Genomic DNA, 13,842 nt, shown 5'->3' with positions numbered 1-13,842 from the left:
GCAGATTCATACGAAAAGTTCCATGCACCTGGATCCGACTTCCGGTTCCTGAGCTACAGGATGATATGTCAAACGATATTGAAATAGTCTAACTCATTTTGCTCATAGATGGCTGAACCGATCTAAGATTCAAATGAAATCCAAGAACCATCTAAGATTCATTTGAAAGATCTTAAGATTCTATAAAACATCTTGCTTTTTTGTCAGATCCAACTTCCGGTTTTGGGGATACAGAGTGATTAGTATAAAAGTGTCCATTTCACATAAATTAATCTGGTTTATCGGGTATGCAGATTTGGAGAGTCGATAACCAAATAAACTTATTTCAGCTTCAGCGGTATTCAGTTTTCGATTCGGAAATTTAATTCGCACTACAATTTCTCAAAGATGCCTGCACTGATTTTCAAACATTTTGAATCAAATGTGAAATAAACAACTCCTCAGGTGAATTTAACTGACTTCGGCTACACTGATTTTTGAATTCCGGTTCCAGTATCGAATCGTTTTTAAAAGCACAATCGTTTTCTTAAAAAAAAATACCGAATTTAAAAATTCAAATTAAAGATTTTATGGTCCCATGCAAAATTAATGAATTTTATCCAATTCTGATTTCCGATTCTGGAATTACAGGGGGATGAGTTTTTAAAATTCAAGCCGATAAGGAAGATGATAATTCCAAAAAGCTTCAAAGTTGGACTCAAAACTATTGCAATTTCGTCATATTAATTTTTTTGCCATACGAATCGTTTTGGGTTATGCTGAATACCGGCGCTGGAAGAAGCGTAAATAATCGTAAACTCTAAACTGGAACTTACTTCGAAATCTCATGGAATGTTCAATCGATTGTCACACATTACATTCGACATTACAGGGTTATGAGTGAATAGAACTTTGAATTGTCACTTGAAACGATGGTCATTAAAATAATTTCATGAGAACTAAAAAACCGAAGAATATTCATGCAAAAAACTCTTGCGGATTGATAAAAAAGGTATCATCTCACTGCTAGGTGGATTAAGCACGTTTTTTTTTGTAAATTTTGATCATAATAAATTTCCAACTAAAATAATTAAAAAATATATGTCATAAAATTTAAAAGTTTTGACTTGATTTTCTTCGGCAAAATTTTCCCAATAATAGAAAGTCTCTGTATTTGTACCAAATTTCTTGAGATTCTTTGAACGGATATATAATTTTGTTCATCAATAGATTGTTTCTGGTAATCATTCCAATATTTTGGAGCAGAAAAATGTACATGTCATCGTTTTAATTTTTGAGTTATATACAAACATGTGAAAAAAATGAAAAATTCATATTTATAAATTCATCGATTTTTTTTAAGTTTTCTTTTGATAGTGCAGGAATGGTAGTTGGGAAAAAATTATAGCTGGTATCACTAGCAATCAAATGATGTGTAAAATATATAGGTCATCGCTTTGAATTTCGAGATATTTACGATCATTGTGAAAAGACTTACCTTTTCTATGATCATATGTCTACAGTTTTCATTATAAATTTGGGTAGACAACCCTATTTTTCGTTTTTTTTTTCAGTGCATTCTATTTCTGGAAGTAGTACCTTTCCAACGGTGATCAAATTTCGAAAATCGGTTGACTAACAACAAAGTTATCACTCGGTGAAATTGAAGTGTTCAATATTTTCTATGCGACGTTCATGCCAAAGGAAAGAAAATTGGAAAGCAAATAGGGCATATTGGGCGCGTGAAAAAAACCTGAAACGGGAAAAATCAAATTTTCAGTGGTTTTCCTTTACCAATCGTTTTTGAATCAATCTACGAACTTCACAAAATTCGAGGGTGTAAAATTTATTAAGATTCGTTGAAAAACCAAGCCCAAATATATGCAATTATACCTACGTGCATACTAACGTAACGGATTTTCACTGAGCGGAAGAGACGTTGTCGTGTAATTTACGACAGGAATTTAAGATCTGAAGACTGATTAGTCATTTTATGGAACGACAGTCAATACTCCCGTGAATAGTTGAATGAATGATTTTAGTTAACTTTCAAACTTTAAATTAGCTCTGATAATCGTTTTCTTCCAGACAACCTGTTCGCTTTTATTAAAATTATTCTTTAAAAACAAATGACAGTGCCTTTTAAGTTCTCATCAGAAACCGTGGTTATTTCGAAAACCGCGTAAATAAAAACCGTGTTAATGCCGTGTAAAAAAAAGCCGTGTATAAAAAAAATCGTGCGAAAAAACACCGTGTAAAAAGTGCCCTTAGTGTAATGCGTTATGGGATCGTATGAAGGCTGAAATTGCAAAGAAACGACAAGTGTCACAAGTCAATCAAAACAATGGCCAACCTCCTTAAACTGTACTTCGAATAGCTCCTACATTCGCCGTATTCGCCAGATGTGGCTCCCAGGGACTACTGGCTGTTCGCAGACCTGAAAAAAATGCTCGCCGGAAAGACATTTCGCACGAATGAAATTTTATTTTCAAAAGTGTTATATGGGGAGACCGGACTGGTTGGCCGAGTTTCGCTTTCGGAATTTCTGTATTCTTTCTGGTTAAACTTTTTGATATAAGCTTTGCTCTTCCATGAAGATATACCTTTTGTGCACATATGTGATTTTTTTCATTCATGATTAAAAATCAGGGTAATAGTTATTAAACCGGCCAACCAACCCCTAAACCGGGGTAGGTTGGTTGAGCATAACAAATATGTGAAACACATCAAATGCATCAACGGAAAACGTTTATAAGTAAAAAAAATGTTTGCATGTGTCATTTTTGTATTATGTAGGTCCGTAAAAAAACTCTATTGCTTACTTTTCAGTCTGAATTATTTTAGACTTAGTTTCGGCAGCATTAGTAAACTATTTTCAGCTCTCGTTTCTACCTTTTCCTCCACCAGCGTACGTTCGGTTGCTCTCCTTCTTCAATGCTGAGTCCATTGAAGAGTCTGTCAAAATTTGGATCAATCCACGATTGTGGAGAGGTCTGACGTTCGCATGCAGCAGATTTTATGCTGACAGACGAGTTTTGTTCGGGATTGGGTCAATCTGCGGGAAATCCTGTCGGAAACTGTAAATGCTAAAAGTTTCGATGGAATTTAATTCATAAAATATTGAAATCATAATTATTATCAACAATTTCCGACTTTTAATGATTCTAAGAACTTATTTTTATTTGTTAATAATTTTAAATTATTTTCATTACTAATTCCTCATGAATATTTTTCTTAATAATCATCAATATTATCAATATATATATATATATATATATATATATATATATATATATATATATATATATATATATATATATATATATATATATATATATATATATATATATATATATATATATATATATATATATATATCAATAAATATGTAATATATGTTGTGCGAATGACGGTTTGTATTATGCAAAACATTTGAAGTAATTTTTTGAAATATATCTTTAAATAAAAAAATAAAAACAAAAACAAGTGTTTTGCTATCTTCCGTTAGAACCACCGCCCCCCATCCTCCCCATAAGGACTCTACTATGATCAAAATAAAACTCATCTGACTCGACTTGTATTGTATTATTATTACAAATCTTATTTATTTTATTTATTTGGCCTCTTTTACGACTACGAGAGACGAGACAGTAAGGATCGCGTAACAGGGTAGCGGATAGGATTCTACAGAACCGCTCAATCTTCACATTGAACGAACAGGAGCACACGTAGCGATATCTGCGGTCAGTTGGGTCAAAGCAGCCTCTATCTGTTGTTGCTGGAAACTGTAACAAGCAGTCACGGCAGCTCCGAGAACACTGCTGGGATCGTTCAGACTGGTAATGTAACTAATGGCTTGAGCATACCCAGCACTTACAATTCTATTTACCAGGGATCCATATGAAGAGCTCTGTAAGAAATAATTCAATTGTAGTAAAATTGTAAACTTGATAATTCATAGTCGATGGGAACTAACCTGCGTCAGACATGATAAAGCTTGGGCAAGCACGACGTCATCCTTGGCGAATGTCGCATACTTCGAACAGGATGCAACAGCAGTAGCATAGTAATTGTTTTCTATTACCGGGACTTGCATTAAATAGTTCAATTCCGTGACGGCGATTGTAACGAAATTGGTTGTTGCTGTTGTACAAGTCGTTAATGCCGTAGGAATAGAGGCAATTAACGTTGGAAGTACTGATGCGTACTTATTGCTGCATGTTGTTCCACCTCCTCCAATTTGAATAGCAACTTGATTAGCCAAAGTCAATGCCGCCTGTAGTAATGCGGAACTCGTGTTAGTCAGCGCACCAGTTTGTGACACAGCTAGGGTGTTTAGGGCCTGGCTGGCATTAGCTACAGCCGCTGCAACCAAAGAATTCAGGTCCGTAGTAAGATTTTTAGACGCAAATGTCGTGTAATTGGTTACAAATGCGTTCAAAGTAGCATTCGTTGAGAATAGTTTCAGTTTGCTTACAGCATTGGTCCAATCAGTTTTAATACTTTTCACAGCAGCGTTCACGTAGTTCAATACAGTAGTATTCATACCCGTTGAGAGCTTCGAAATGACTAACTTTAGACTATTTAGACTTGTTGTATTGACAGTCACATTCGCCGAGTTTATTGTCGAAAGGTAAGTGTTGGCAGCTACGAGTCCAGTAGCAATTCCTTTAACCGCCGTTGTAATGCTGTCCAGACTTGATTTGATGGCTGTTAGGTTATTGTTGACCGCCGTAGATAAGGCAGTAGATACATTTTTAGCAACATTCGCGGAAGTCACTACACCACCTCCCGCTGCCGTGACAGCAACGCCAATAGCAGTTTGGAGATTTGTAAGCGACGTCGCTAGTTGCGGTAATTTAGTAGTAGCCAAAATATTGATTGCATTAGTAAGTGAAACTACATATGAACCATTAAAGGTCGTAGTCAAGTTAGCCAGCGCATCGACTGCAGGCTCGGACAGGTAGGTGCCTAGAGCCGTAACCCCTGCAGTGACACCAGAAAAAGCAGTATCAACGGAATTTGTGTTTGCATTCGCTGCCGTTAGATTAGTCTTCAAATAATTTGCATAGGTTGTAATTGATTTTGTGAGGCCGATGAGAGATGTTGATGCCTTTGACAAATCTGCATTTGTCGATAAACTCAGAGATGTTACAGATGTTACAGATGCAGTCAACTGGATTAATGCAGTATTAAGACTTGCAATTCCACTAGTGATGATGGCCGAATTGGGAGCTGCGACTGCGATACCCCAATTTGGAATCGGTTCAGCTTGAGCTAACTGATAAGTTCAAAAAAACTAATATTATATAATATCGTATGACAACAAAAAATTCGCCTAATATTACCCTGGTTGCCAAAGCAGCAATTACTAGGATGCACAACTTCCACATTTTGCCGTTATACTTGACGGTGATACTCGCCGGGACCTACTTATATACGAGCTAAATTTTACACAAACACATAATTTATGGAACACACAACTGTACGTTTTATTAACTTAATAACAGTCGCAACAGACAAAAAAAATATCAATCTTTTCGAACATTTGACTATCGCAAATACAGGTGACTTACAAGGTCGCAGGCCGTTTTCAGTTTTACTGTCGTGCAATAATGAATAGGTGTTGTACTCCTTTATAATAACACTGTCACGGTTTTAATAATTACTACATCCGTAAAATTTGCGAAGAATTTTAAATTTGAATTTTCGCCTGACACGTATAATCCGAATTGGTGTAACTAAGAACACATAATAACGTTAGCATTAAAAACATAATAACGTTAGCATTAAAAAATGAATTTTTTATCGGACGGTGCACAGTGGTTCAAAAGTGAAATTTCATGCCATTAATTATTTGGCAACCTTAAAGTTTATTCGCACTATTCCGAAACAGCCGGGACGATCCGGGACGTTTTTTTTTTCTTCATCGGCGATGACTGAGCTGCAGGTGTGTGCATGTATTGGAATGCCGGATCCGGAATAAAATCCATTTGGTTGCCGCCGATATTCCTCACCGAGTTTTTCGCACCATCAGCGCTGAAAAAAACTCGGAGTGGACAAACAGAAAAATTAACTTTTTACTAAAGGCAGATAGAGAGTTTTCGTCTTCGACAATAATGTAGCCATCATAATTTCTAGTAACTTTGCTGAAGAATATATTTCGCTAACTATAACCGTTAACTCATTATTCGATAGTATTACTAAAAGGTTTCAAAAAATCAGTTTTCTGATTCTAACTTTTTTCCATTAACTCTAGAGAACTGGTATGTTCGACAAAGTATTAGATTTTGTATAAATACGTAAAATTGTATAGTACTTCAAAGCTCTATGATAATTTTTGATGGATAGTTTTATATTAAAAATGGACAAATTTCGTACTTAATTATTTCAGAAGGTTATAAAAAGTTACTGATCAAACCACTCTAGTTTGAAAGTTCTTTAAATTTACATCAAAACTTCCATGAAATGGTTTGTATTCGATAGTATCATAGAATTCTAAGAGCGAATGTATATCTGATGTACATGAGATTTATAGACTTTACGTATTTAAGTATTTTCTTAAACATAAATAAAACGAACGTAAGATAAGATATTTAAGTTCAACAAACTCTATTTCATTTCCTTAATTATTTTATCTACAAGTATGAATTCTACAACTACTGTTATGAATTCATCTTTATTAAGTAGCCTTCTCCATGATTTTTTGTATGATTTTTACAATAAAGTGCACTATGTTACGAGATTTTTGTTCTTCTTCAGAAAGTCAACGTGCCTTTGAATATAACATGGATCAATAAGTCCCGAGACTAACAATGGAAACAACATTTTTTTTGCAAAATTTTTTTTTATTCATCAACATAATCACCTTTCAGGGTGATACAATGGTTCCAAAGCTTTTCCAATTTTTCAATACCATGTTTATAAAAAAATTTATCTTTCGCTTCAAAATAAGCTTCAGTTTCAGCGATGACCTCCTCATTTGAGCCAAATCTTTTTCCCTGGAGCATTTTTTTTAAGATCAACAAAGAGCCAGTAGTCACTGGGGGCTAAATCTGGCGAGTATGGGGTGTGGGGAAGCAGATCAAAGCCCAATTCGTTCAATTTCGCCATTGTTTTCATCGACTTGTGGCAGGGTGACTCGTTGCTGTTTTTGTTCCATCAAAAGCAATCGCGACACCCACTTGGAAAAAACCTTTTTCATGCTCAATTTTTCATGAAGGATAGTAAATACACTTCCATATGATATCTGTGTCATCTCAGCAATCTCATGGAGCTTCACTTTACGATCTTTCACTATAATTTTTGTCACTTCACTCACATTTTCCGGTGTAACGGCTTCCACAGGTCTACCCGAGCGTTTCGCGTCATTTGTGTCGGTGAGACCACGTTTAAACTCGGCGAACCACCGACAAATCGTTGCTTCTGATGGACAAGAGTCCGGATATCATTTTTCAATCCATTGTTTCGCTGGCACGGTGTTTTTACCCATTAAAAAACAATGTTTTATCAAAACACGAAACTCGGTTTTTTCCATTTTTTAAACAAACTACAAAACGACTTTACTCCAACCTCGATAACTCAGCTGTTTCTGGTCGGATCGACTTAAAATTTTGACCCGTTTCAAGCAAAGGTTAGTACTCTAGAAAGACGTGGTTACTGGTTTACTACGAGCGCCATCTCTGCTTTAGTCTCGGGACTTATTGATCAATGTGTTAGTCATTTCTTTTCGAAATGTAATATGCGTATTTCATATATAACACTCTAATGTTACGGAAGCATTACTCAAGCCATTACATCTGGCCATTGAAAGAACTTTCCTAAATTCGATACCTACTCTTACTAAACTGGCTACAACTTGCACTATTACATGTTTGTTACTGTCTATACAATGTAGTTCGCAAGTGATTAAATCATTTCCGATACAAACTTTCTCGAAAAAAAAAACAAGAGTTTCATAACAAGAACTTTGAATTTTATTATCAAACAAAAAAATCGTAGAAATTTTTAACCAAAAAAGATGCATTCATACGATTTCTTTTGTCTTTTGATTTCGTAGTAACTAACTGGAGAAAATTATAGAAAATTTTTTACCGGATGCAAGAAGGTTGTTAAGATACAATGACAATTCTAAGCATTCATCATAAAAGTTTTAGTTTAATCTATTCAAAAGATGAAATAGAGTTTGTTGCACCTATATATCTTATACTACTTTCGTTTTATTAATATTTAAGAAAATACTTAAATACGTAAAGCCTATAAATCTCATGTGCATCAGATAAACATTCGCTCATAGAATCCTAGGATACTATCGGATACAAATTATTTCTTTAAGGTTTCGATGTAAATTTTAAGTATTTTCAAACTAGAACGGTTTGATCTTCAACTTTTTGCAACCTTCTGAAATAATTAAGTACGAAATATAACCATTTTTAATATAAAACTATCCATAACTATTTCAAAAATTGTCATAGAGCTTTGAAGTTCTCTACAATTTTACGTATTTATACAAAATCTAACACTTTATTGAACATACCAGTTCTCTAGAGTTAATAAGAAAAAAGTTAGAATGAGAAAACTGCTTTTTGAAACCTTTTAGTAATACTATCAAATAATGAGTTAACGGTTATAGTTAGCGAAACATATTCTTCGGCAAAGTTACTAGAAATTATTATGGCTACAATATTCTCGAAGACGGAAACTCTCTATCTGCCTCCAGTAAAAAGTTAATTTTTCTGTTTGTCTTCACACACGTGCTGGAATCATGGTCGTTCATTTCCGTAAAACCTCGACAATGGGCTCTACAACTTTGCCGAATACACCAACAAGGAAAAGTTAACGATAAGACTGCCAAATAGCAATTTTGGACCACTGTGCGGTGATAAAAAAAGACAGACAATTATTTTTGATAAATTTCCCATGGAAGATAATTATTTAAGCTTACTTGCAAAAAAAATCCTTGACCTTTCAGCAGTTAACCGGAACATTTGCAATGGCGGACGAAAACAAGCGTGTAGGCATGTTTTTGAGTTCTTTATTCAATTTATTTTTTAAGTCTTCCTCAGTTTTCGCGACAAAATTGTTGGAGTAGATTTTATGCTTCAGGTTGACCCAGGAGGTTCTCGATGGGGAGAGCAGCTGGGAGACACAGGGCGGATTCGCCGATTTGAGTACCATATCAATATATAGCCGCTCCATCTCTTCCAACAATCGCTTCGAGTAGTGGGACGACGCAAGATCCTCCGTTTTCGCCCTTATTTTATTTTTTAGCATTTCGTACAATAAGTTTCCCCGTTTACGGCTAGTCCAGAGCGAAAGAAGAACGGCTTTAACATCTCTTCTCGCTGATTGTCAGCCACTGTTGACCTTTTGGGGAACTTAGGGTGTGAATTGAACTTCACCTCAAAGCTCACTGCCTTCGTGGGAGAAGTGAAATACGAAGTGCCCTGCGAGACGTTGCCATCCAGGGTGAGATAGGTCTCGTCGTCCATCACCACCGCCACGTCGCGATTCGCCGGGAAAATCGAGTTGACCATCTTATTCAGCCGCTGCCACTGTGTCTTTGCCTGCATCGCCGAAACCAGTGCACACTGGTCCAAAACGGGAAATCAGCGAGACAAAAATATTTTCGCTTTCAAATATTATTTTTTTGCAGTTGGTGTCCTCACAAAAGTTGTTGGCGCATCTATTGATGAAAAAGATCATTAGGGTGGTCTATGTTTGGATTTCAATCTGAATTGTAACTTACTTACCTACCTTACCTAACAGCTATAGGCCTGGGGTGTCCTTTGCTGTATTAAGCATACGTCTCCACATAACTCGGTCCATGGCTGCTCGTCGCCAGCCACTCAAAGCACGGATGCTTCTGAGATCACCCTCCACTTGATCGATCCACCTTGCTCGCTGCGCTCCTCTTCTTCTTCTTGTACCAGTCGGATTAGATTCAAGAACCATTTTCACTGGGCTGTCGTCCGACATCCTTATGACATGCCCAGCCCATCGTAGACGTCCGATTTTAGCTATCCGTACGATAGGTGGTTCTCCTAGCAGCTGTTGCAATTCGTGATTCATACGCCGTCTCCACGTTCCGTCTTCCATCTGCACTCCGCCATAGATGGTCCTCAGTACCTTTCTTTCGAAAACACTGAGGGCGCGTTGGTCCTCTGCCAACATAGTCCAGGTCTCGTGGCCATAGAGAACAACCGGTCTAATTAGCGTTTTGTAGATGGTCAATTTTTTGCGGTGGCGAACTTTTCTCGATCGGAGGGTTTTTCTGAGTCCAAAGTACGCACGATTCCCTGCCAAAATACGTCTATGAATTTCACCAGTGAGCCCAAATACACGAACTCGTCAACCACCTCGATATCGTCACCGTCTATCAATATTCGTGGTGGGAGGCGTAGTATTTCTTCTCTGGAGCCTCTTCCTCTCATGTATTTTGTTTTCGACGCATTTATGGCCAGTCCGATACGCCTAGCTTCAGCTTTCAGTCCGATGTAGGTTTCCATCATCTTCTCAAGGTTACGTGTCACAATATCAATATCGTCAGCGAAGCCAAAAAATGTACGGACTTTCGGAAGATCGTGCCACTCGTTATTGGTGATAGACGACGGCAAAGGATTTTGGAGAGTACCTTGTAGGCGGCGTTCAGCAATGTGATTGCGCGGTAATTGCAACAGTCTAGCTTATCGCCCTTTTTGTAGACGGGACATACCACTCCATCCATCCATTCCTGCGGTAGAATCTCCTCCTCCAAATCCTAGAAATCATCCAGTGCAGCGCTCTAGCCAGTGCCTCTCCTCCATGTTTGAGCAGCTCACCTGGCAACTGGTCATTGCCCGCGGCTTTGTTGTTCCTCAGCTTGCCGATCTCCTCAATTATCTCCGACAGATCCGGGGCCTGGAATCTGTTGTCGGCTGAGCGTGCACCCAGATTGATTCCTGTACCGTTCTCTGTATCTTGTGCTTCGCCATTCAGATGCTCGTCATAGTACTGCTTCCACCTGTCGATCACCTCACGTTCATTCGTGAGAAGGTTACCACTGGTATCTCTGCACATTTCGGCCTGTGGCGTGTAGCCTTTACGTGAGCTCTTCCGTTGGTAGCACTAACTCCAGTTGTTGCGCGTATTGATTGAGTCCCGGCGTTCCTGTGCGACGAGTATTGTGCACCGTCGATAGTTTTGAGCGCATACAAACCGCGACAAGGTAGTGGTCAGAATCAATGTTGGCACTGCGGTAAGTGCGGACATTGATGACGTCGGAGAAGAATCGCCCGTCGATGAGAACGTGGTCGATTTGATTTTCCGCATGTTGATCAGGTCCAGGTGGCTTTGTGGATATCTTTGCGGGGGAAGAAGATGCTTCGAACTACCATTCCTCGGGAGGCTGCAAAGTTTACGCATCGTTCACCGTTGTCGTTTGTTACCGGTGCAGGCTCTCCAGCCCGATCACGGGCCTGTACATTGCCTCTCGGTCTACCTGAGCATTCATGTCGCCGATAACGAGTTTTACATCCCGCCGTGGACAGCTGTCGTAGGTTCGTTCCAGCTGCGCGTAGAATGCTTCCTTCTCGTCATCGGGTCTCGTCTCATGTGGGCAGTGCACGTTGATGATGCTGTAATTGAAGAAACGGCCCTTGATCTTCAATACGCACATTCTATCACTGATTGGCTGCCACCCAATCACGCGCTGGCGCATCTTGCCCAACACTACGAATCCCGTTCCTAGAACGTTGGTTGTGCCACAGCTCTGGTAGAAGGTAGCCGCTCGATGCCCACTTTTTCACACCTTCTGTCCCGTCCAACAAAGTTCCTGCAGTGCTAAGACATCGAAGCCGCGGATTTGAAGCTCATCATGCAGCATTCGGTCGTATCCTGGGAAGCCAAGCGATTTGCAGTTCCATGTGCCAAGCTTCCAATCATAGTCCATTGTTCGTTGCGTAGGTCTTTGCCGATTATTACGAGTCGTATTTCCTTCTTGATCGCTCGTAACATATGTTTTCCGGGCGGCTTGTTAGGCCTGCACCAACCTCCTGTCTCGCCGGAAGGCCATCGTGTCAGCACTGTTTAGAGTCCCACACTGACATAAGGACGGTAATCAGCCGCTCCTAACATGGAGAACAGACGCTGTTTCGAGCCGCCCCAACATGGGGAACAGACGCTCGGGTAGGCTCGCTCTCTGTAAAGAGAAGGCAAGCCCCCCCTTCCCTGTCAGCATACGACCAAGGTCTCACCGGGGTTGGTTACCCGATCTTTCCTATGGTTGCTCGTACCCCAGCCGGCACCGCGGGGAGGTAGGGATAGGAGTTACTGGACAAGAGGCTAAGAACCACATTGGGGCCTGAATTGCGCATTGTCCAGTCGTTTACCAACCTGAATTGTAACTTTCTTAATTGAATTTAAAAATTGTTCCTTTCACAGTAAAGTGGTAGGCAATTTTATTTTGAGCAACTTTGCTGAAGAAGTCATCTTCCTATCTCTTCATTTGATCGAGTTACATCAATTTTTCGGAGTAACAGTAGCTCTCAAAAAATCACTGTTGTTTTGTTCTAACTTTTGTGAACAGTTTTACGAGAAAATCGAACAGATACCAGATTGATAGACTAATCTCATACGGTTTCTGAAAGGTCATAAAGTAAGAAAAGTTTGATGAGAAATCTGGAAGGGTGTTATTTTTTTAACACATTTAAATTAGTATTCTAATTGGCTCACAAAAAATCGAAAAAGTCATATAACTCTCAAACGACAAATTATACCAACACACTACCTTCAGCAAAACGATGGCTTCTGATGAGCCCTATACGTGTCTCATACATCTTTTTTTCGAAAAATGATAAACAAGAAAACTATAACCCCTAAATGAAGAAAACTATAGCCGAAAATAGATTTTTTGCTCAAAAAATAAATTTTTTTCGCTGGCGGCGAAAAGGCGATTGATTTAAGATCCATCATGACAACTTTCGCATCGCAAATATTGAAAAGGAAACATGAGAGAACAGTGGATAGTAGTTTTGAATATCTTAGGTCTAAATTATCTTAACTATCAAAAACAAAAGCATTTTACCTGTCTCCTATTTTTTATTGTTTGGCAGTGTCCAAATCGAATCTGCAGTTACCAGTTAACATGTTTGATATATAATGCTCATATTTTTTAGTGTAAATATGAAATTTGTTGACGTTAAAAGAATCAGAACTCGTTGTGTGCCGTTTTGCAGTTGTGTACCAAAAATGAGAAATATTGCACAATGTCACAAGTGTCTCGGTACGATTCGAAAAAAATACTCGTTTTTTTCTAGTTTGCCACTGGTTGTTTCAATTGTGCTCAAGTTAATGGAAATGTCTGTCAATCCATTTTCGGCTGTAGTTTTCTTGTTTATCATTGTTCGAAAAAATTATGTGTTGCTGTAAATAGTATGTTGCTACGTTTTGGCGTTTGAGAGTTATATGACATGACTTTTTCGATTTTGTGTAAGGCAATTTGAACGCTAATTTAAATGAGTTAAAAAATAACACCCTCCCAGAGTTCTTTTCAAATTTTATGATCTTTCAGAAACCGTATGAAATTAATCTTTATAGATTTGGCATCTGTTGAATAATTACATTAGAAGGTTGACTAGTTCTTAACGAGAAAACAATCATAGCTTTTTAATGGTAGCTTAAATTAAAAAGCTTAGTGGAGCAAGCTCGACAAATTTTTGGAAGACGATTTTCTCGTAAAACTGTTCACAAAAAATTAGAACAAAAAAAAGTGATTTTTTGAGAGCCACCCTACTTTTACTTCGAAAAATTGATGTAACTCGATCAAATGAAGAGATAGGAAGATGGCTTCTTCAGCAAAGTTGCTCAAAAGAAAATTTTCTACAA

The 13,842-nt window shown here is 38.1% G+C and overlaps 2 protein-coding genes across 7 annotated transcripts in view; both read right to left on the bottom strand.

The window, feature by feature from the left end:
• The window catches only part of LOC131430992 (serine-rich adhesin for platelets), a 371,249-nt gene that overhangs the window by 243,590 nt on the left and 113,817 nt on the right, over positions 1–13,842 (bottom strand). The gene's annotated exons all lie outside the window — the stretch shown is intronic.
• Positions 3,550–5,430, bottom strand: LOC131430993 (uncharacterized). Its single transcript, XM_058596337.1, has 3 exons — positions 5,328–5,430; positions 3,956–5,260; positions 3,550–3,889 (listed from the first exon to the last, which is right to left on the bottom strand). Exons 1-3 carry the CDS (start codon positions 5,370–5,372, stop codon positions 3,683–3,685), a joined length of 1,557 nt encoding a protein of 518 aa, XP_058452320.1. The 5' UTR covers positions 5,373–5,430; the 3' UTR covers positions 3,550–3,682.

The sequence above is a fragment of the Malaya genurostris genome, chromosome 2, assembly GCF_030247185.1.
Source record: "Malaya genurostris strain Urasoe2022 chromosome 2, Malgen_1.1, whole genome shotgun sequence".
Taxonomy (NCBI): Eukaryota; Metazoa; Arthropoda; class Insecta; order Diptera; family Culicidae; genus Malaya; species Malaya genurostris.
Note: the sequence above shows the minus strand (reverse complement) of the source record. Positions and strands in the feature narration are given on the sequence as shown.